The sequence below is a fragment of the Sphaeramia orbicularis genome, chromosome 11 (assembly GCF_902148855.1).
Source record: "Sphaeramia orbicularis chromosome 11, fSphaOr1.1, whole genome shotgun sequence".
NCBI classification, from domain to species: Eukaryota; Metazoa; Chordata; class Actinopteri; order Kurtiformes; family Apogonidae; genus Sphaeramia; species Sphaeramia orbicularis.
This window is the reverse complement of record NC_043967.1, coordinates 19012089-19032606: the sequence shown is the minus strand read 5'-3', so window position 1 is coordinate 19032606 and position 20518 is coordinate 19012089. Positions and strand designations below refer to the sequence as shown.

Below are 20518 nucleotides of genomic sequence, written 5' to 3'. Positions count from 1 at the left end.
AATGATTAACTGGGGAGAGAGATGGAAAATTCACTGAGCAATATTTTTTAAAAAACACGATTAATGTAAATGAGGACTAGGATTAGGCTTATGTCGAATATTCAGTCAAATGAAAAAAAAGAGAAAAAAATGTCATGAGTTTTTCAAATTTGTTGGAAGTGCTGTTTAGTAGAGAAATCTTCATGAAACTCGTTTAATGTTGTGAATATTCATCTTAATGTCCCCAGGTCTGAAGGGACGGAGCATCGTGACCACACATTATTTATTATTACCACAGGTTGATGCCAGTGTTGGACTTTTAGCTCATTAGCAGAGCTCCACAACTTTGGATAAGTTTATTTTCTGTGTTTCTTAAGGTTAAATCTATCTGAAACCAGTGAGTTCAACACAGATATGGTTAGTTTTGCATAAATACTAGACAACAGTGAACCTGGCTCTACTCAAAGATCACACTTACACCAGTCCACTCCTGTCTCTGTAACCCTCATAATACACAGATAATAATAAGAACAGGTTTTGATATAATGTTAGAAGGCTGTGTAAACCTGGTAACCTCCTTCTTCAGTCACTGTACCTGCTGTCCTACATGAAAAAACAAAATATCAAAATATGTTCTTCTTCACCTTTAGCTGTATTGTATAAAGTGTGTTATATCATTACTGCACCTTAGTCACTTTCACACCTGTATGTATATAGTGTATACTTACTTCCATTTTCCTGTTTGTACATATGCAAATGTATTTTTTTCTGCTTTAATAGTGTATTCTATTCATATTATTTATTGCTTTTATCTCTTCACACTTACTTTCCTTTTTTTTTTTTTTTGCTTGTGTTTTTGTATGTCACTGAATTATTGTGACCAAGTAATTTCCCTTGTGGATCAATAAAGTTTGTCTAAGTCTAAAGTAAGTGGAGTAGTGAGGAGAAAAGTCAAGAGGAGGAACTTTCTATTTTTTTTTAAAAACAACTCCTCAACTTTCAACCTTTTATTCCAAAAATGAATTGCAGGATGATTCTAAAACTGCAGACTCTGAATGGGGGATAACACTTTAAAATTACTCGATAGATGTACCAAAATCTTTTCACTTCAAAATATTCACTCAGTCAACATACATTCAAGATCGAGTGATAATCAACAACTCACAGCAAAAAATAAAGGTTGTGTTCTTTCAGTGTAGAAGCCTGTGAAATATATAAACTTCTCTATCATACATAAGGAATTCTGTGACAAAAAGTGACATTTGATAAAGAACCGCCACCTTGTAGAAGTGAAAGAAATTCATTAAGTAAAATCAAAAGTGTAATAAATCTCAGTGGTCTATGTGGTATAAGTAATGTGATGTTCTAAGTGGGATAACTAAGTAAATAAAAGAGTCAAATATGAGTGAAATCGCAGGCGTGAAGCTGTAGCTGGATGTGAGATTTGAGTTACATGTAGCAGAATCAATAACAAACCTCAATTTTATCTTCTCTGTCTTCACATATTGGCACCCTCTTCCTCTTTTGTCCTCGGGTTCTCTGCAAGACACAAACATTTCACTTTTAAGCAGTGGTCGGACTCATGATGCAAGTGAACACAGACTTATTTCCACGGTGGTGGTGGTGGTGGAGGGGGCACACACATCATTTACTATTCTATTTTTGTCGCCTTTGCTTTCATAGTCTGATTTACTCCAGCAGTGTCCTGACTCTGACTGTCTAGCTGTCAAAACATAGATGAAAGAAGTGATGAGATGTTAAAAATGTTGATGCATAATTATTAACTTGAGGAAAGTGACACTAGAAGCTGATGGCTGATGGATTTTTAAAGGCTGATACAACGATATTGACAGTTTAGAGCAGGATAAAGTTGATACAGATTAATCAGCAGATACCGCTCCTACCTCAACAGTCAGAAATGTTGACACTGTAAATGCATTAGTATCTTTTTAATGAACTATGTTTGACTTCATTAGAAACTAGATGACTTTAATTAAATGTCTAAGTCAAATAAATGAATGACTAAATAAGTAAAGCTGAATGACTCACCAACAAAGGCAAAGGAATTAATCAATAAATGTGGAGCAGAGCATCAGATTAACTATAATTAGCAGTTCCAGATTAGAAGTATCAGTTATAATATTAGCTATGGACCATTATCTGTGCCGGTGTCTGATTCCGATACTATAAAACAACCTATCAATGATGATTACCCAGTCAAACTGATTCATAGTTTGGTCTATAAACAATAAAACTTACACCTAAAAAGAAGTTCTTTATTCTTTCTGGTACATTCCTGGTCCTGTTGGGACCGGTAAAAAAGTGCTGCCTCCATCACATCTTAAAAACTACATTTGTCACAAATACCAGTGGCTACAGTCTTCTGTTTCAGGGTTTATTCCTTCGGTCGATTTCAAATGTCTGCACTGAAGTGAGCAAGAAAAAAAGAGCCTTAAAATGCTGCTTGGAATCAGAAAAAAAAAAAAAACTGGGAACTTAAGGAGTTGGTCTCACAGAGGCAGACATGTCTGGTTGTAGATGTTTTGTCCAGTTCATTTAATACTTAATCTGCTCTCTTTGCTTATATTATACTTGCCTTGCATTTCACATGATGTCTATGTAAATATATGTTTTGTTGCTACCCTGTCTATAAGCTAGTTAATTGTGCTTGCTGCTTATCTTGGCCAGGACCCTTATTGTAACAGGTACTTTTATTGCCAGTGAGACTTTGCTGGTTGAATAAAGGTAAGGTAAGGTAAGGTAAGGTAAGGTAAGGTAAGGTAAAATAAAATAAGTGGTTCCAAGAACAACAAACCCTGCCCCTCACACGTATTGTAGCCTATTTTGACATTGATCCAGCTGATGTCATGTCTATGCATGTGCTGATGTCAGCATATCAATTGCCTCTACATATGTGCCAAGTTTGAAGTAAATTGAAACAAATTTGATGTTTTTATGAACATTAGAAATTTCGCCCATTGGGAAAAAATGGGACAAGAAACAAGATTTTAAAAATTCATAAAAAATTTTAACTTTGACCTACTTTTCTCAAAATGTAACCACATTTATTCTGGGTCACTGGCAATCTATAAACCCAATTTAGTATGAATTCACCCAGTAGTTTTGCTGCTAGAGTGTTAACAAACAAACAAACTGAACCAAAAATACCCCTTGCCTCCCCTTCAGGGGGCGGGGTAATAAAATACATCCTGTGTAATATCGTCCACTCTGGTGCTAGGCGTGACTATAAGCATGACGCACCAAAGAAGCACTGAGATCCAGTCACTCAGACCAGATTCTGAGGTAGACTGGGACGCATTTGTGTAAGTACATTTATTAGAGGAATTGCCATTGCTTTATAGCTGTATATCCATTGCTTGAGTGCACCAGAATGATGTTCCTACCATTTCATTCCACTGTGTCTATATCAGGGGTGTCAAACTCAGTTTAGTGCAGGAGCCACATTCAGCCCAATACAGCTCTGGAAAAAATTAAGAGACCACTGCAATGTCCTGTGAAATCAGCATGTCTGCATGCAGGGTGCAATTTGTTGGGGGGGGATCAGCCCCCCCTCTGGATTTTACATCCCTACTTCTGCTCAATGCCAGTTTCATCCTTGGGGGGACAACCAACCAATTGAAATAACTGACGGGTTGTGACTGAGTTTTCTTACACCCATATCACCTATATATACACCTGGTATACCATATATATATACACACATGTCAAACATGTATATTTGGTATTATAGTATTTCTATAGTTTGGTAAATAAAAGCTGAAGGATGGGCTCAACCTGTTTAAGTAGTTTTTGTAATTATAAAGAGAGTCATGTCTTTTATACCACTACCACTGTCAACACTACCTCCGCTCAGCAAAATGGATCAAATGTAAGATACTGTATTCCCATAAGACTTTTGACAAGGCACAAGTGAAAAGGAATCCTTCCCTTCACTACAGTCCTCAGACGTGATGAAAAACAGGAGTGAACCACCGGGCTGACTCACAGCTCGGCGTGCTGTGGTTCTAACTGTGACGGCAGAACACACTAGAGTACCGATCTTTGGAAGTTCACTCAGCCTCCAATGAAGGTGTAGCAACCACTCCAGACTCTTATGTTGGTGTGAAGAGTTTTTGCGCACTCTTTAAAGAACAGTGAGTAGACAACAAAAGGAAATAAATTCAAACATCTCCTTCTTGTTGCTACCAAGCGAGTGCTGGGGAGGGTTTAAAAGGGGAAGAAAAATCGACAACATATTTAAACAGATTGTGAAAACAATTCCATCTGTCGCCTTTGGCTCACCACCACTTGCCAGATGGAGCACTTATCATTAAGAATGCTAACTGCAAGAATGCTGCCAATTGGCTTCTGCAGACCTCCAGTATTTCTCCTGTGAATGTACCACTAAACAAAAGCACTGGCTTTATTTAATAATTTTTGCATTAAAGAACTGTCTGTTAAAGTAATGTATAAGGCCAGGGAGACCAGAGTGCATCTGAGCTCGGCGTCAGCTGAAAAACACTCAGCCACACAGCTAATCTCAGTCTCTGCTCAGGTGAGGAAATTAAAGCTGCAGGCAGTTTATAAGTCCCAGGCAAAATCAATCTTTTAATTAAGTACATCAGTGCATCTTTAACAAGCATGAATCATTTCACACAGGATTAGAGAAATTAACAGAGCATAGGATTTGGTAGTAACTAGATATATTAACTTAATTGTTATAATTTACAGCTGATTAATGGCATATGTTTATATGTAGTGTTTCAATGTTAGCTCTGTGGTGGGCTGCTGGCAGCAGTAAATCATGCCCCATTAGGGGGAGCATTTTATCCCCATCTCCCTCTAGCCTCCAGTTAACCCCCCCCCCCCCCCCCCCCCACCACCACCACCACCACCACCACCTTAAATCCACCTTAAATTTGTCATCAATGTACAGACAATTTAATAGATACAATGTCTATTAAAGTTCTTCCATGAAAATGCACATTTAGGGTAACTAAACCGGGATTAAAATTACATAAAAAATAAAATCAATATTTAGAAGATGGCATAACCAGCATAATTATTTCTGACCATGCTAGAATGATTATGGGCATTCATCTCAGAACAGCACTACATCAGTCTCGTCACTGAAGACTTAATACTATTATTCTTAAAGATAAGAAATATACATCCCACTTTTCTACTGTGAACTTAAAGCTTTTCTGACAATCAATACTTCATCGGCCAGTCATGCCTCTCTCTTATGGAAAACGTGCAAAGCTTATGGAAGAGGGTTAATTATTTCGTACTCTGCAACAAAGAAGCACCAAAGACAAGAGAAACAAAAATCTTTAAAGTGTGAATTGATAAAGAAAAAGCATATATTGCCTCTCCTTCACCACCATTGTGGCAAGAAATCACTGCGCTTAAATCAGCTCTAAACTGCCTTCTTACTAAGGATGCAGAGAAGAAAATGACGTATACTAGACAGAGGTTTTATGAGCATGACGATAAAGCAGGTAAATGTCTGGCCTATTATGTTAAGAAACGTGCAGAATCCCAAACTATTGCAGCTGTATCTGATAACGATGGCCACAAGGTATATGAAAATAAACTGATAAATAACTGTTTTAAGAATTTTTACAAAAAGCTGTATTCTTCTGAACAAGCTCCAGAGGGGGAACAATTAATGGATAATTTCTTTGCTCAATTTAATTTACCAAATTTATCATAAGAGCAGAAGACTGCCCTTAACAGTCCCATAACTAAAACTGAGGTGATCAAAGCTATTAAAACATAACAAAATGGAAAGACTCCAGGACCTGAGGGTTTTTGTTGTGAATTTTATGAACGGTTCCAAAATATTCTGGTAGAACCTCTTCTTGATATGTTTAATCATTCTTTCACTACAGGAGAATTCCCACAAACAGGAGGGCAATATATCCTTCCTTTTAAAGACAGGGAAGGGTCCTGAATCTTGTGCATCCTACAGAACCATAGCCCTCTTAAATGTGGATGGGAAGCTGCTCCAAAATCTTAGCCTCCCGTTTAGAAAATCTCTACAAATACTGGTAAAGGAAGACCAGACAGGTTTTATAAAGGGTCGGAATTCAGTTGCTAATGTCAGATGTTTGTTGAATGCTAATCAACAGTTTGGTGCTTTCTCTCCATGCAGAGAAAGCATTCGACTCAACTGAATGGTCCTCCTTATTATATACATTGGACAAATTTGGTTTAGGGGCGAACTTTATAAAATGGGTCCAAATTATATATACTAGACCAGAGGTAGCAGTTTGGACTAATGGATTCTGGTCTGAATACTTTAAAACTCACAGAGGGGTGCTGAAGGTTTGCCCTTTATCACCCCTCGTAATTGCTTGGGCCATTGAGCCACTTGCTGAGGCCGTAAGGCTGACTTCCACAATACGTAGTTTAGAGTCCGGACAGCTGTGTCACAAAATATCCTTATATGCAGATGATGTTCTGATCCTTCTGACTGACCCTGAAACATCTGTACCAGCTCTTATTGATGTGATTGACAGATTTAGTTGTTTTTCTGGCTATAAGATATATTTGGCTAAATCAGAGGCTATGCTCCTTGGTACTCTTTCAGTAATATCAACCACTGTACCTTCCTTTCCTTTCAAATGGTCTCCCAGTGGGTTTGTGCACTTGGGAATCTATCACCCCATCCTTTGATCAACTATATAAAGCCAACTTTGCACCTTTATTTAGCAAAATTAAGCAGGATCTAGAGCAATAGATATCACCTCCTGTTTCTTGGTTAGGACGCATAGCCCTGGTCAAAATTAAAGTGCTGCCAAGGCTGCTATTCCTGTTTTGTTTTCTGCTAGGGTGTTGAAGGACATAAATGGCAGGCTCAGTTCTTTTATTTGGAACAAGCACAGACCTAGGCATAAGATGGCAGTACTACATTTACCAAGTTTGATGGGTGGCTTAGACTTGCCTAATATTAAAATATATCAACTTTGTGCCCATTTAAGATTTGTAAGTGACGGGATTAAGGATAAAACTTCAAACTGAATGGATATTGAGACAGCATTGTCACAGTGCAGACTTATTTTTTAATAATTTTAAGCATATTAAAGCTTGTTGTACAAAACCTGTAACAATTAACACTCTAAAAGCATGGCGGCTTGTATGCCGTCTTAAGGGCAGATCAAATATAAAATCTATGTTTACCCCAATAATAAATAACCCTGCTTTTCCCCCAGGCTTTTCAGACCCTGGTTTTCGACAATGGTTTAATAAGAATATTAAATCTCTTAGTGACCTTTTGATGATGAGCTTATGTCATTTGAACAGCTTACAAACTGATCAAACAAGATTTCTTTCACTTCTTGCAAATATGGCATTATATCAGTCATAGCACCACCCTTATTAATCATCCTGAAATATCTGCTGTTGAGAAAATGCTGTTTCAACAACAACTGAAAGTGTCTCTGAGCTCATTTTACCGTGCACTTAATAGTTAATTACTGATTGGCAGAGGGTCAGAGGTATCTGGGAGAAGGAGCTGTCTGTGACCATAGATGAAGAAACACGGGATACCATCTCTCGTTTTGCAATGAAAAGTTTTTGCGCTGGCAAGAGGTGGTTTTTCTGGTGTAGCACAATTGGTATATCACACAAAACTGCAATGGAAAGACCTTTTTCCGCTACTAGAGTCACGTGAATTAAAAAAATGGATGTTGATGGATGTTGCAACAAGTAAAGAGTTTTAAAAGAAACATGGCATGGTATGTGTGGACACACCAGGAAACAAATCAAAAAAAAAGTACAAGTACAAAAAACAGTCACAACTGTTTAACAAAGTGTCATAAATGTCCATTTTAAAGGATTGAGAAAACAGATATTACAGTACTACTGATGTGATTGCTCCTAAATTTACAACACTGAAATTGTTTTAGAGCTTAAACCCATTTTGTTTCTCATCTTTTATTTCATACAACAAAATATTTTATTCACATTTGTAGTGTGTGCAAGCTGTTTGAACAGCGTGCATTTATTGTTGTAGCAATAATTATGCTGCTCTTTTAACCAGGGCCACTTGAAAAAAGAACGATCTCAATTAAAAATAAAGAAGATAGAGCGATCTAAATAAAGGTACAAGTCCCAGTACAGTTACTTCATTACTGTACCTATATTTTGTGTATTTATTTTTCCAAAATCATTTTACTTTTACTTGCTACATCTCAACACACCTAACGGCATTTTCTGCTCATTATGTACAACGCTCATTACTTTAGTCTTAATGCATTTGAGGGGGAATTATAAGTTATTTTTATTTAATATAATTCTGCAATATCAAGACCAATTTTAACCTAAATGAATGAAACAATGATATGTTTAAAAACAACAATCCATGTGCCACATACATATACAAAAAACTAAGATACTGAAACAAAACAGATGGTAAAAGGCAATTGGATGGCAGAGAAAAGGCATCATAATGGTTTGAGTTCTATTTCTGACACTTATTTGTACATTTAAGCAAAGTTAATGTTCTTTTTTTTTTCAACTGAAGTCAGATTGGTTCTTAATATTACATTATTGTGATGCAGGAAAGCACTGAAAGATCCAAAGTTACTTTTATATTTTTAATTTTAATAAATAAATAAATAAATAAATAAATAAATAAATAAATCTACTTTTCCTGGTGTGTTTTTATACTATACTTCTATTTGAGTAAGGTGCAGATACACAACATTCTGCATCTCTGTATCCACATTAGAAAAATGTTTAGCTGTTTAATACTGTTTCATCTTCAGATTGATGTATTTCCACAGAACACCTCCAGTTAATGCATAAACAGGAGTTGTAAAAGGAAACCTGCTGACAGGGAGCTATGGTAGGTATTAAAACTGAACTCCCTGATGAATGCACAGATCCCGGTTGGGTTCTTTCCAATCCCACATTCACAAACAAACAGATGTCTGTTAATGGACTGTCCTCAGAGTTTGAGACCGTCTCTATCCGCCAGCAGACCGGTGTAAAACCCAGACAGAGTGTGCTGTGGAGCATTAATTTTATGGCCACGACATAAGATACATGCTAAATAAAGTTCAGTTAACAGGTTGACTTTAAAGGTTCTCCTCCAATGGACACTAGTGACTACAAGGCATGAATAACAGCCAGGAGCCTCATGACGGTGGCACGGGGCCATGTTAGGCCTTTTGGTTAAAAGTAAATGATGTGCACGTACACACACACCCTCCTTTCTGACGTATGAACTCACAGACACACACACACACACACGGCAGACTTGGAGGCCAGCAGGAGGTCGATTAGCCGGTCCTGATAAATTGAAACATGGCTTTAGAGAAGTGCCAGCACTTGGGTGCCCTGGTAAAAGCATTAAAAATGCAAAGCAGGGCCCTTTTAGCGCCTGCCATTGCACGCCTTGCATTTGAAGATAAATGCTGCAGTGAAGTGCCTCGCCCGAGTGGCTGCGAGAAAAATCAGAAAGCTGCTTAATCCCTGAGAGCTCCGGCAGGGTCCTCGGCACATGTCTAGGCCCAGGGTTTCCAAAACCTGAACAAAAAAAAAACATATTAACCCGGAGTGGCACTGAGCTCCTCTGCTTCACTATTTCCCCTCTAAGACAGATAGAGAAGTGGCTGAGACACTCCTCTTTCTCTTGTTCATTTCTCTATTTGTAACAGAGACTTGTAGTCGGGGGCGGATTCAGTTGTGTCCGCTCTGCTCTGCTGTGAGCGTCGACACTCACGAGGAGGAGAAAGTTGTCTTAAATCCCTGGGGGGGTTGGCAGGGGTCAGAAATTGACAGAAGAAAAAACAATAGAGATGTGAAAGACCTCCTCCACCAACCAAGCTGTCAGATATCAATCTTCAGTGTTTCTTGCGGGAGTGGGGGGGCAGCTCTGTATCACAGGAACAGAGCGTGGTGAGTACAGATAAGTAGGATCCAGCGAGGGGAGGGGAAAGGCTTCTGTTCCCTCTCACAGCTGACACTAAATGTGACTCCGCAGACACGACACAGTCCATGTACTGAGAACTTTCATGGCCAAAGGAAAGAGGAAAACTACAAGAGGATTTAAAGCAGGAAGGGTGGCAATGTCGACAAAAACTGTGTCCAAAAGAAATTATACTGGCACATTATAGATTTGTCCAAAATATGATGCTGACATTATGGTAAAGATGTCATTATTTGTTTCAAAGATCTGTATCAAACTTTCAGTCAAGTCTGTTGAGTTTTTGCTGCAATACCAGTTAGCACCACTAGAGTCAGTCATAAGTCACTGTATCGTTGAGGTGATTGACATGACCATGAAAATCCGATAACTGGGAGGAATTGGATAATAGTAATAACCAGATCTGACACGTTACACGGACTTAAGAAATATGAAAATAAAAACCCTGGTTTAGACACTCCAGTCCTTTATCGGATTTCTTTCGTAGTATGTACGAATGTAGTGATGATAGACTGAAACTTCCTGCTATTGTCTTCCACTCATGTTTGACAATGTAACATCCGTTTTCTATTATTTTAATTGTGTTTACACATGTGCAAACGTAAAAGAACTAAATGAGTCAGATTAACCTGTATATATGAAGGAAGACATTGGGGAGGAATCCAGGTGTATTAATTAAATTTCTCATAATCAGATTACTGCTGTTTACATGATCCCTTGAATAATCGGATAACTCCACAAATCGGATAATGATCGAAGTATTAGTGTGCATGTAAACAGGCTAATTGAGTCTCCAGAAGTCCAGACAGTTAATAGATACGACATAGCTAACCAAGCTGATTTGATCCTCTTTCAAGTCATATAGAACAGCGGGTATTGAACTGTGGATATAACAGTAAATTGAACAATGGCGGAAGCTTCTCACAAAACGTCCATTATCGTGACCAATGTGAAACTATGTTCAGAGTCGAAGAAAAAAAGCAATAAAAATAGAAGTCAAAATGAGAGTGGGTCTAGTTGTTACTGTTATGTTATTAGTAGTTGTGGTTCAGAAAGTAATTAATCTGTGTAATTTGTGTGTTTTTATGTTCGATGACATTACTGTTATCAGATATGGTGGTTGTTAAAGCAAGCAGTGGTTCAACATCTTGTTTCCTAGTTAGTGGTCTGGTCCTTTTTAGCTTTTTATTTTATTTTTAGCGGCTCCAGCTCAACCCACTCATCCACATACGGTCACTTGTGCCAACACAGCAACAGCTCAAACGTCCACAAAACAATGGATGACATCACAGTGGCTAAATCCACTACTATACTGTAGTATACTATACTATACTGTCTATAATTCATCTTTGTCACTTTTACTTTTCTGATATATCCATTGTATGTTTCAAATGTTTTGTTCTGTCTCAGCTATATTGTAAATGGGGTTGCGTCCTCAATATATCTCCAAATTCAAATAAAGGTTATGAAAGGAAATTAAATACTATACTATATTTTACTACACAGTACTGTACTATACTATACTATACTACACTACACTATACTATACTATCTATAACAGAGGTGTCAAACTCATTTTAGTCCAGGAGCCCAATTTGACTTCAAGTGAGCCGGACCAGTAAAATATTAATGTAATAACCTATAAATAATGACAACTACACATTTTTCTCTATGTTTTAGTGCAAAAGGTAAAATTACAGTATGCATAAATGTTTACCTTTACAAACTATCCTCAAATAAAAAATGTGAATCACCTGAAAATTCATGAACAACCCCAAATTTCTTAAGAAAACTAGTGAATTTTAACAATATTATGCCTCAGCTTATCATTTGGACATTACAACTTACAGATTGCAGTAGATCTACAAAGGCACAAAGCATTTAGTATCAGGCATCTGGAACTGAAAAATATAGCATTTAACTTTATGATTCATACAACTTGACTTGACAGTCAATGTCCCATGGGCCAGATTGGACCCTTTGGAAGGCTAGTTTTGGCCCAAAGGCCGTATGTTTGACACCCCTGATCTATAGGAAGGTGTGTTTTAACATCTGCAGGTCTAAACTGCCTCGTCTGACTTCTGCAGGTAATCACCAAACAACTCCCTGTGTGGAGAAGATACAGCTGATTTACTGGGAGATGCTGAATAAGTGAGTTAGCCATGAGACAGTTCCCTGATGCTCTATATATTTAAAAATCATTTGCAGACAACTGTCGTTACTCTGGATTTTAATTTAATAGCAGTACACTACACAAACTGTGTGACTATTCTTCTTAATAACACCATTACTTCAAAAGCAGACCAAGGCTCCGACGAACGGGCTTTTAAAATGCACTGCCTGCACACTTCTAATATTTTTAAACCAATTAAACCTCTTTCCAGAAAAAACAGACGAATCAAAACAGTGTTACTCTATTCACCGCTGTACTATTTCAAACTTCCCTGTTGTTTGTCTGAACGTTTTCCCCTTTGCCTCATTTTCTTTGGTCTGATCAAAGTGAGTGAGTGATGTAACAGCGGACGGCCATTTATACTCTTCTATCTAAAGTAAATGTTAAAACAAGAGCGAATCAAGTCTTGCTGGTAACAACCGTTTGTTAGCGCTCAAGGGAACACGCTGTCACCTTGTGCAACTTTCTGATAACCTTAAATAGGGTGTGAGTCTAATGAGAACTGGAGTTAATTGTTTTGTAATCTAATGATAACTCCACTTAATTATTCGTAATCAATAGAAATCAATCAATTAGCCTGCGTTGCCATCAGAGACACTAACCGGAGAGGATGAGGTGGGAATATAAAGTTTGCCATAGAAACTATTTCTAGGTGTAACACAAGCAGCCTTAGTTCACAGTAAAACAATAGACATTTAGTGTTTCCAGTGTGTCGATACACACCGTGCCTCTCACTTGATGTTTCTTGGGCTCTGGCGACATCTCCTGTGGGATGAACTTGATCGGTCCCTTGATCTGCCTCCTGGATCTCTTGGTACCGTCGGGTAGCGTCTCCATGGCGATATCAGCCTCATCACTGCTGGCCTGGTCACATTCGGAACATTGCCTGAGGAAAAGAAAGAAGGCTCCTCTCACTGAAGTGTATCAATTTTTATATAAAAGGTCCAAATCTTTAGTCTTTACTGTACAAAAACTCACTTTCATTGGTTTTTTTTTCTCTAATCAAAAGCAGCACAAAGGGGGATAAAAAGGAAATCACTTAGATCTAAATGCTGGGTTTTCCCTATAATTATATAAGACTTGGGCTTTGCTCTTCGACTGATGCAACAGAAAAACTTATCTCAGATTTTACAAACTGCACTGGAGAAAAAAAAAACAAAACGGCATCATATTTTATCTGAAAATATGTTTTTCAAGAGAGAGGCTTGCATATTATTGTGTACATTGACATCATCAGATGTGTTACATGTTTCTTTAAACTATTTCAAATAGAAATGGTTAGAAGGATAAAATAAATAGTTTTAGTCAAATAACAATAACAAATAACAAAACAATTTTTAAAAAAAATTAAGACCATGAAGCACATATAATTCCTCCACAAATATAATCCAATTCTAATACAGTCACTTGCTGGCAAATAATCAAAATAAAAATTTAAAAAATAATCAAAAAATAATTAATGATTTTTGGAAAGAAGAAAAAAACAATAATATTTAAAAAGGTTCAATATATTTTATAGATAAGTCTGAACAGGAGATCAAATTATCTCCAAATATCTCTTCCCACTATCAGTAGAAGTTTTAGCTGATGACCTTAAAGTTGTTAATTGTATTAGAAGTAGTATTTTGAATAGAACAGAATAGAATAAAATACAAAAGAAAAGAAAAGAAAAGAAAAGAAAAGAACTTTATTGTCACTGTTACAGGAACAATGAAAATCAGTTTAGCTGCTCTGTTTCTGTTTAGCAGCAAACATGTAAAGTGCAAAAAAAGACAAAATTATACTGAAAATACATACAGAAAAATATTGTCAATATACAAAAACTACAAATATAAAATATTAAAATATACAAATATGACTAAAATATACAAAAAGCCAACTCTGTTACAGCTAAAAGAAATATATACAGGTAATTAAGGATAAATACAAGGTAAAACGAGGCTGACGCTGTCTGAGGTCAACAGCAAGGGTATATCCCAGAAATCCTCCCAGTCCTCTGCTATATAATAAAGCAAATAAACAACACAATGTACAAAAGATACCAACTTAATTGTTATTCAGAGAGCAGATTGTGGATATATTTAATATGAAATGTGACACTATAGAAATACCCACAACTGTTCATTTGATATTTTCAGAACATTATCAAACATGAGATGATACTTACTATTATAAAATGCACCTCTGCAAGCAAACTAGCAGAAGCAACCAGGTAAAGGAAGCCACATCATGATTCACATCACTTCAAGATGTTTTGTATCTCTATTGCCCTGCACCGTTAATATGAACAACTGTTTGTACAAGGATTAAGAGCCTAATTGCCTCATCTCTGATTATCTGGTCAGTGTGGCTAGCAGACAATATCTATTGAATCTTTCCTCTGTTCAATATTGTGAAAACATTAGTGAGTATTTGAAAAGTATTTGAGTTGTTTACAAATACTCTGACAGAGTATTCAAATACAAGCACTGTCTAAATACAAATGCAATGAACCAAGTTTGAGCTTGATTGGTCTATCTCAGGGGTCAGCAACCCTGGTCCTAGAGAGCCACTATCCTGCATGTTTTAGATGTTTCCCTCTTCCAGCACACCTGATGGTCATTATCAGGCTTCTGCAGAGCTTGATGATAGGCTTATCATTTAAATCAGGTGTGTTGGAAGAGGGATATATCTAAAACATGCAGGATAGTGGCTCTCTAGGACCAGGGTTGCAGACCCCTGGCCTACCTAGTAATAATATCCAAAGAAACGGATTTTTCAACAGAAGCGCCCCCATTTGAACAAGTGACAATATTCATGGAACACCCAAAATCAATAGGGTTCTTCCCCTAGGAGTCACTTATGTTGGTGCTAAAGGGGATAATGATTACATTCACATGAAGGATATCCAGCCTGAAAATTATTTGCTGAATAATGTCAGAAAAGATATTAGATATTTATTGGACGATCAATATGAACAAAGGACCATGAACAGGGATGCAGGATCTTGAACCTTATCCCACACCTGGGATTCTGTCCTCTGTAGGATGCCAGACAGCAGGGGGCATATTTGTCGCCTGTTGTATGGCATTCCTGGATAAAACAGCTGACAAAACACGTCACAGTAACATCAAGTGACCCTTGTGAGGAAGGCTACAGGTTGTAGCCAAAACATGTAAAGGTAAAAATCAACTTTTTTTTTATCCATCTGACAAAAAAGAAAAGGAAATCTCAATATGAACCAAGTTTGAGCTTGAATGGCCAACTATTTCCTTAATAAGGTCCAAAAGGACAGATTTTTCAACAGAAGCTCCCCCAACCATTTGGAAAAAAACACACCACCTGGTGTCAAAATATGACATCATGTAAAGTCAAGGTAGTGTCATGAAGAAAGAGAATTGTTACACAATCGATATGAACTCAATTTGAGCTATATCCACCTGATAGTGGCAAAATAATGGTCAGAGAACCAATTTTCCACCACAAAACTCCACCTATTGAATGAAAATGACACTATATGAACTCTGGATGGTAGCCAGAAAATGGACATTTCTAAGATGATCAATATGAACCAAATTTGATCTCAATCAGCCTATTATTGCTTGATTTATGTGAAAAAAAAAAAAAAAAGATTTTCAACTAAAGCTCCCCCATTTGGATGACTTATAATACTAATAGAGAAGCTGGAATCGATAGGATTCTTCCACTAAGGGTCCCCTGTGTTGGTTATCAAGGGATAAGAAATCCATCCAAATCGGTCCTAGTTATCGTGTTCACACAAAGGATATCCGGTGGTGATGGATCCAGCGGCAGCATTCGGGGTAAAACCATTATATCCCCGAAACTCAATTTTGATATAACTAAAAGAAAACAAGGTGCGTGGGGTGTGATTATTGCACTGAGGTGAGTACTGCTTTGTCCATTAGACTGGGGGTGGTGTTTATTCAGTCAGTGGGACGGGGGGTACATTTAGCCGCTTGTGGGTAATGTAGTAATGGACATCTAAAATGTACTTAAAATGCAGTAAGATTCACATGAGTCAACTAAAACCAAACAATGTTTCAGTTTGTATTTTTATGGCTAGTAGACGTAAATCTCAAGCCCATAAGGTCCACCTGATGGCGTACTCTATGTATAAACATGCAATTTCTTTCTTTTGCTTTCTCTCTTTTTTTTTTTTAAGCCTGTGTAACTTGTTAATGCAGCTGACAAATATGCTTTTACTAAACATACTGGTGGAAACACTACATTCGTTTTTGGTTGCACATTAATCCTCATTTGGAGCTCTGGGACAATGAATCTGTGGGTCACAGACAGTAATAAAAAACACGGCTGGACTTTTTTCCCTACTAGGTGGAAACAGAGGATTAGATTCTGATGCCTGACATGATTTAAACCCCTTCTTGGACTGGAAGAGACTCAAACCCAGTATTTAAACTTTACAAGTAAAAGAAATGTAGGTACGCTTACTCATTTCCTGGACTCGTTTCAGCTTTTTAAAAGGTCTTTTAGAGTCTATACCTAAACCTTATCAGGAGTTCTTTCCAGCCTTATCAGATAATCCTGATATTTACTGCATGATGTCAGACTTGGACACAGGGATGGATACTTTCTTACAATCAGCTTCCAGGAACAAGCAGCTTCTGCCTGTTGTATCATAGTGAACAGTACCCTGCAGTGTTTGGCTTCCACACGTGTACTACTCTAATTACTTATGACTCGCCATCTACACACATGATTTCTAATTTCCACCCAATAAAGTGAAGGACCTTCATGTTCATTTTATCCTGAATTTAAATAAATGACTCCAGATTGCGGTACGCAAACAAAAGCCCGTCCTGTTCTGTAACACCAGCTGCATCTCTTCATTTCTTTCATTTACAAAAGCAGGAAAAGAGCTGCGTCTTTCATAACACAGGGGGATGGAGCGCCTCGCTAACTGACACTCTACAGAATATCTAAGAACTATCGCGTGTGGAGAAACAGATGCTGCGTATCTCCTCTCCAGATAAGAAACTCCGGTTAGTTGAGAGAAGGGAGTGTGACATTTCCACCATCTCAGCATCCGTCATCTGATAATCCTGCTGCCACAAACTGGCCTCAAATGTCAAACCTAATATGAATAAACAAACTGTGGGTTCTAATGCGGCGCTGCTCCCACCAGGCAGGAGTTGGATATGAAGAGCCCTTCAAGTTCATATCCACGTAATGAATGTGGTATATGAGGTGAAAATATTGTATTTTCATTAACCATGAGTACCACTGCATTTAATTAATACCATCATGTTGTGAAGGTGAGATCAGTGCCTGGACTAATTAAATTGAATAGAGCATCATCCATTCAACTTCTGCCATTACCTCTGTTTTTACTATACTATCATTACTGAGGTAAAAGCACTCAACCACCGCCTGCCCTGGTGATACTGAACAGACCGGTTGTTATGCTGGTAGGCATGCTAATGGGGCGCCTGGGGCTGGGGTCTCAGCACATCAGTAATTTGGTTTAGCAGAAAAACCCCTCAAATGTGCATATTTTTATGACTCTGCCCCGTGGCTGCCATCATCTACCTCACCGTACCACGCTGACATTCACTGGCTAAATCAGTCCATATATACACACCATGTAATTGAAGATTTTTTCTCTTAATTCAAGCAAAAAAAATCTGCCAATGGAACAAGTGAAAATTATCTTGGTAAGATTTCTTGAAATAAGATTTTCAAGATCTATTGTCTAAAAATAAGTTCTTGTATCTCACTGAAAAGTTACTGTTTAGGTGATTATGTCTTATTTTGAGTGTGATTAGATATTTTGACTAGAAATGAGAAAAATACACTTGGTAAGATTTTGATTTTTGCAGTGCTGGATCTCATGGATGATATGATATGGTGGAAAAACACCACTTATCAACATAGTGTGTTGGTCAATTATTACATACATTTCTGTGAAAATTCCTGTTCCAAAGTCAGATAACTTTTATTAGAATTATTTCCTGAACTGCTTTCAACAGGGTCAGTATTTTTAAACCCAGCTTCTTAAAATAGGTTTGCCTAATTTTTTACTTCCACAGTTGTTAAGGTTAGTCTGTTTCTGACATGCGGTCCATACACTGTAATGAGCGTGCCCACTCGGATTCTTCTTTATCTTGATTCACAGGTTCATGTGGTGTATGTTGTTGTTGTGTTTCTCACCAGTAGCTGTTCTTGGTCTTCTTGGGCATACGTGTTAGTGGTGGCTCCAAGCAGCCTAGGTGATAGTAGAGCTTACAGGTGTCACACAGCACCAGTAGGTGTTGGTCCTGGTTCTTCTTACAGATCCCACAGCTGCAAGAACGCATTTTGTAAAATTATGTGTAAATAAATGATAAACTTTTTAATATTTCCACTCATGACTACAGAACTTGTATTTTATCCCTCATGATCAGTGACGTGGTACCAGACTGTGTTCACCTGTAGAGGATTGCCGGGAGGCTGGATGACTTCCCCGGGCTTCCTCCTTCCTTTTTGCTGGGCTTCCTCTCTTTGGGAGCTTTCAGAACAGCTGGAGTGTTTAGTTTCTGACCAAATGAAAACAGAGAAAAGCAGTGGTTGGCACACATTTAGAACACATAAAACCTATTTGTATTAATATGATCCCCATTACTGTTTAGATGAATTAATGCATGGGTCTGCCAAAGGTTCCGTGGGATGAATTTGTGAAATGCAAAAGTTACACTGAAGATATTCACAATCAATGATGTCAAAATCATTTTAGTTCAGGTTCCACATACAGACCAATTCAATCTCAAGTGGGTCAGACCAATAAAATAATATCATAGTAACCTACAAATAATGACATCTCCAAATTTTTCTCTTTTGTTTAGTGTAAAAAAAAAAAAAAATTACATGAAAATATTTACATTTACGAACTATCTTTTCACAAAAAATGTGATTAACCTGAACAAATATGAACAACATGAAATGTCTTCAGAGAAGTCAGAGCAATTTTAACAATATTCTGTCTGTTATGTTGTTTTGTGTATTTGTAAATCCACTGTGATTTATACATTGTAGTGCATATGTATAAATGGTAAACTACGATATAATATTGTTAAAATTTCACTTATTCTTCTTAAGAAATTTCAGGTTGTTTATGGTTCTTCATGCAATTCACTTTTTTTTAAAGGGTAGTTAGTCGATGTAAACTTTTTCAAGTACTGGTAATTTTACTTTTTTCACACTAAACAACAGACAAAACTTTGGAGTTGACATTATTTATAGGCTATTATGCTATTATTTTACTGGTCCGGCCTGCTTGAGACCATATTTGGCTGTATGTGCTCCCTGAACTAAAATAAGTTTGACACCCCTGAATTAATGTACTAAAAGTTTGATTCATCTCATTTAGTCATTTCATTCAAATAAAACAACCACAAAGTAAAACTGTGATGGATGCCATTGAAAGACAACTAAATTACATATTTCTCTAAATTTGTTCATTGTTTGAAACATGTCACATTATGTCAGTATAGAGGTCAATAAAATGTATAACGCACGAAAGTTGCAGTTGTTTGTAGATTTTTCAATGTGGAAATAATACACCTTTAAAGCTGCTGTAACAACTATTTCAATATTGGCAATGATTCACAAATGTTTTAGTATCATAGGAAAAAAAATCTGCTACTGTGACTTTCCATCTTTAATTTCTGACTCAAAGTAGGAAGGTAAGTTTTGGTTAGATATAAAACATTTAGTTTGCACTTTTGCAGGAGTTAAAGAAACACTAAGAAAACAGCCAGTCTTTGTGTGTTTATAAGAGCCAGCGTTCATCCAACACATCAATGTGTAATTTTGCTACTCTTCATTTAAATCACTTGTATTGGGTTGAACGCTGAAATCCCAGTGATGGATGTCAATAAACCTGGAAAATCTGAACAAAAGCTATCTGCACTGCTAAATACCTGGAGAGGTAAGTTAGAAAATAGATTCTTTGTAATTTCCGAGGATTGATCCAATAAGATTGATGTCACATGATTCTGTTCATTATGGGGGAAAAAATGTTTGGCTCAAAGTAATAAAAGTCTTCTTCCACTTTGGTAAGAAAATGCAAAGACGAGTGACAGAACAGAGAGGATTTAGGAAACTTCATGTCATAGCTAAAAGAGCAATTTGTCATCCATTGTGTAGCTGAACTCTTTGTCTTAAAGTAAATTAATTCACTTTAGTTTCATCCCAAAAAGATAAGTGACTCCTCTCTTTGTAGGGATGTGATACCGCAAATAGTAACACTTTGTTGAGCATGTACCTTTTGTAGCCTGAGAGCTGGGACAGACCAAATGAAATGTTAGAGCTAAAAAAGTTGGAGTTGTGAGAGGCAGTTGAGGTAAGGCAAAGGGAGCCGGTTGTATGTGGCAGGTGAAAAGCAGCAGCAGATAGCCAGTTTATTCTCCCCCAGCATCTCAGGTGCATTGCTG

General features: G+C 37.3%; 1 protein-coding gene across 3 annotated transcripts in view; it reads right to left on the bottom strand.

Moving 5' to 3' along the window:
* Positions 1-20518, bottom strand: part of phf14 (PHD finger protein 14) — a 125955-nt gene that overhangs the window by 66192 nt on the left and 39245 nt on the right. For 2 of the 3 annotated variants that reach the window (XM_030147475.1, XM_030147477.1), the window contains exons 12-15: positions 18516-18622; positions 18258-18389; positions 12813-12975; positions 1456-1518 (exon numbers count right to left, since the gene is read on the bottom strand). In XM_030147475.1, the coding sequence (XP_030003335.1) occupies positions 1456-1518; positions 12813-12975; positions 18258-18389; positions 18516-18622 (465 nt within the window). The remainder of the gene's footprint in view (positions 1-1455; positions 1519-12812; positions 12976-18257; positions 18390-18515; positions 18623-20518) is intronic. The other variant, XM_030147476.1, reaches the window with a different exon arrangement.